This window comes from Haliotis rubra, unplaced genomic scaffold, assembly GCF_003918875.1.
Source record: "Haliotis rubra isolate DU_JTF1 unplaced genomic scaffold, ASM391887v1 Scf630, whole genome shotgun sequence".
NCBI lineage: Eukaryota > Metazoa > Mollusca > Gastropoda > Lepetellida > Haliotidae > Haliotis > Haliotis rubra.
Window position 1 is genome coordinate 207,453 of NW_025767336.1, and position 4,330 is coordinate 211,782.

The window sequence follows — 4,330 nt, forward strand, 5'->3', positions numbered from 1 at the left end:
AGTTCATATCATATATCATGTAAGATTACGGATATTGATTACAAACTTTGTATCATTTCCCAGGTGTGGGGTGTGAGCTGAGTGGGTACGACATGACTTACAGAGTTGCTTCCCTTGACGCGTATATTTTACTCTAAGTAGAAGTCTTCCCTTATCTAAGAAGTAAACTTCTCGCTATGTTCGGACTTTCTGTCCCAGAAGAGGGAGAGTTGCATGTGGCAGTGTAATGGATTTTAGAACAACTGTGTGATGTTGGTTCTGTTGTGGTTCTGTAAATGAAAGGTTAACACGAGACAAACACGATTGCAGATTTTATTTGTCAGTCTGTGTTGTGGAGTTGTACATAAGTATTCACGGATCAGAATATTCTGAAAAATAAAGAAATAGACATGCAAAGGACAGAGTTAACGTTACGTTGTAGATATTGAAATTATGGTATCATGAACTGGAAGTAAACACTTGCTTTGTTGTGAAATATTATGAGACAATGGGAACACCTACCAGTAGTCGTACGCCATCAGGATGTCAATGAATTTGTCCAAATTCATCATTCCGTCGCCTGGATGTACAGAAAATGTGAATCGTTAAATTGCTGGCACCGACTGAGATAATAAGATCAGTTAAGATTGACAGTACTGACCATAAAACGAAACTGTGTATTATTAGTTGTTAGCGGCTAATGTACTGTTAGTGAGTGAGTAAGTTAGTGAGTATAGTTTTACGGCGCACTAAGCAATATCCCAGCTATATGGCAGCGGTCTGTAAATAATCGAGTCTGGACAAGACAATCCAGTGAGCAGCAACATGAGCATCGATCTACGCAACTGGGAACCAATGACATGTGTCAACAAAGTCAGCGAGGCTGACCACCCGATCCCGTTAGTCGCCTCTTACGTCAAGCATGTGTTACTGAAGATCAATTCTACGTTGAGCACATGCATGTTTGTTCAGTTCAATTCACCAATCACTGTGCTTACATTTGTAGTTGTTTACACAAGTCGTTCCAAAATATATTTTGATTTCCTATGTACACAGTATCCTTTTAATATCTCATATCCTTAGATCAAAACATAAATACTTTATTATGCATGACTTACGTTTGGAGCGTGCGTTCTGCATCAGAAGGTCAAGGTCGGGGTCAGTCTCCTCAACGTTCAAGACCCCGGCTGCTTCACGTTTGCTCACCAAGCCATCAGCATCAGCATCAACGTTTCTGCCACTCTTACTGCAGCAGTTGTGGTTCGACTGACGTTCTGATGTAAGCAGACATTCATGTTCTTGTAATTCACGAAGTAATCCGACCTCTGTGTGGCTTGATACCGTCATTACAGTGTATTTTGATACTGTTATCCTACCACTACGTACTTTCAATGTGTACAGCCATTTATAAGCAGTAGTCTGATAACAAGTTATCATTCGTAACAAACTGAGAATATCCACGGATAACATTGTATTATTGTATTATTGTATCATTTGAAAGATGAACAGAATAGGTTTACTGAAGGATTTCTATATTAACTAAGTATGAAATATAACCTTTAAGGTAGTTATAACTTTGCAAGTATTTTCAGACGCTGAAATGAACAAGGTCTCTATCTGTCGCGTTTTACATTAAGCCAAGATAAATTTAGTACATAGGGCATTAGTTGCGACTTTAGACAAGATGGCCACAAAAACTGCCACTTGTGGAATTGTTTCTTTAAGCATATGCATCAGAATTTCTCAAACTCAAAAGAAGGTAATTGACCAAGACATTTTACTTTAGCTCTAAGCGTATCGATGATGCAATATTGTTCAATAGCAATCAAATAGCCAATTCCCTTCCACTGATTTACCCTCCTGAACTTGAAATATAGAAACCATAGGTGAGATTGTCTCGTATGTTTCACATTTAGATCAATGCACAGATCTTCAGAGGGACAACAGATTCTCACTTTTCTGTAACAAAATAGGGATGAAGTCATCTTTCTAATAATCAACCATCATGTCGACCAATATTTCAACCGTCCCCGTTTTTGGAGTTAGCATTTCATGGGGTGGGGGTGAGTGCGCTATATTTCCGCATTTCGGCTTTTGCTATATAGGCATATCCAGTGACGCTGAAAACAACTTATGCCTTCCAAATTCTGTCTGTGAATACACAATGCCATTTGTGTAGCAACATATGTTATAGTGGAAGCCGCGGTATATGGGTAGATGAGACGGCTGAATTTGTGTGCTGCATTAGATGCCTGAGGGTGTGTGTTCGAATCCCGGATGGGACTCTACCAGAAAAAGTACTTAAGTCTGTGAGAATGTGCAATCACTAAAATAAGATGTGTATAACATGTTTGTGTATATTAGAGGCGCTTGCGATTGTTGCTCATGTTACATTTAATCTGAAGTCACCAGAAGACCAGCATAGTGTGCGATGATCATATCCTGCCTTGACTTGGTTCGAAGATGCATTACTGTAGCCGTGAGGTTAATATTATCGTATTTGCTAATTCCACTGCTGTCTTTCATGTTACTACTGAATTTCTGCTGTAATACATTTGATTGATTGTGTACTTAGTTGAACTCAGAATACAATTGCTAATTAGAACGCATATTTTTAGTTTGTTGACTTAGGAACCAACACCCAGCTTTGTAAATGGAATACTGCAACACAATAAAGAACACTGCTCAAGTAACGTTGCAAGAATCTACAACGAAAAGTCGCGCTGTGCAATAATCAAGAATGCTTCATTATCGACTCCCAAACTTCCAAAATGACAATCCAACAATTCACGTGTAACAATGTTGCTTTTTTTTCTAGCGTAATGTTTGCAAAAGGTAATAATATACTTAGATACCTTTGTCAAAAATAGAAACCATGAAGACGCTCTTCCACATTCCCCAATAACCCTGCTATTATAAGTTGATCTACTGATAAATGGTTTAATAGATATAATCGTATATCATTTTTTTTTATTGCATGAAAACAATCGTGAAGAAACTCAATGCTCACTACTACGCAGGGTGATCAACTGAAGATATACCACGTGGCTGTTCATGCAATATTACTAAATTGCTGGCTCTCACTCAACAGGCATATTTCATTAACATTTTGATTATACTGTTGACAAGCCTTCGATGAAAAGTAGAAACATCAACTTACTCGCCAGTTTCCGTTCTTTTACACTCAGTCTTTCGCTTGCAAAGTTGGAGAGGAGACGCTTGCCGTTACAATGACAGACGTGAGTGTGATGGTGATGGTGGTCATGACGAGGACGACGTCTCCACCACCCACTAACAGTTGGAAGAGCCAGCACGCCAATCAGTAGGATCAACAGCAGCTTCATGACGCTGGAAATACATTATGAAGGTAGACAATGTATTTGTGGGACAGACAATGTATTTGTGGGACATTGTAGGTCATGGAATCAGAGATAACTTCTCGTATGTTGACTCCCCCTCAATAAAAAAAAATAACCAGAAATATCCTCAACCGCTCAGTCAGGAATCAATACAAATTATATTTTATCGCGTTAATTATTCTCTGTGAGAACTATACTAGGCAGCAAAAGAAACGTCAGTTTGGAATTTCCCTTCGCAGAAACGGATAACTGTAAACTCATTTCATGTTTTGATAGGGTATTTGTGACAACATCTCGAACTTTACCTGAGCAAAGATGTAACAAAGTAAGGAACGACAAAGAGGTAGAGATGGATTAATTCTTGTTTATTTCGTCACATCAGCAGCAACTTGGCAGTCGGGCGGCTGGGACAGTCCTGACCTGTTTGCTGAGATCAGCTGGTGTTGTTGCTGTCTCTGCTGCTGTCTTGTTCCCTCTGCTGCTGCCGTCCAGATCTCTCTCTGATTTCTGTCTGGCCGTCCTCCCTTATTTACCCCCTTGGTCAAAATTAATGGTTCAGCCATCTGTATCCCACTGGCTGTGCAACCAGCTGGAGAGATGTCAGAAACGTCAGTGTTAATTCCCCATGGATTATTTTTATCACCGGTCACAGGTAGTGTCCAATCATTAAAGTGTCATTGCCATTGTGGTGGGCTGCTTCACAGCAGTTCCTTGCTGCATGTTGACACATTCAGGAGACGGACCACGGATTTATCGCAGGTCACACATAGTGTCCAAACATTAATGTGCCATCGTCGTCATGGTGGTTTACTTCACAGCAGTCTATTGCATATTGATTTGTTGCCACACTCAGGGGTTGACCATAGATTGACCTGGGGCTAACCGAGGAAGGCGGCCATCAACTATGTTACAAAGATATTCCTTACCAAACTCAGAATGGAACCCAGGAAAAGGTCCTAAAAACGCAACCTGATCTCAGAGATGTTTTTCAT

At 40.0% G+C, this 4,330-nt stretch overlaps 1 protein-coding gene across 1 annotated transcript; it reads right to left on the reverse strand.

The window, feature by feature from the left end:
- Positions 1–298: 298 nt before the first annotated feature.
- LOC124256600 lies at positions 299–3,356 on the reverse strand. The gene is made up of 4 exons (XM_046690580.1): positions 3,140–3,356; positions 1,098–1,253; positions 502–559; positions 299–368 (listed from the first exon to the last, which is right to left on the reverse strand). Coding segments are annotated over exons 1-4 (399 nt in total). The 5' UTR covers positions 3,324–3,356; the 3' UTR covers positions 299–367.
- Positions 3,357–4,330: the final 974 nt, after the last annotated feature.

Coding starts and splice junctions, on each gene's coding strand:
- LOC124256600 (XM_046690580.1), bottom strand. CDS start 3,323: ATGAAGCTGCTGTTGATCCTACTGATTGGCGTGCTGGCTCTTCCAACT. Junction 1,254..3,139: donor AAAAGAACGGAAACTGGCGA/GTAAGTTGATGT, acceptor TGCTTACATCAG/AACGTCAGTCGAACCACAAC. Junction 560..1,097: donor GCAGAACGCACGCTCCAAAC/GTAAGTCATGCA, acceptor CTGTACATCCAG/GCGACGGAATGATGAATTTG.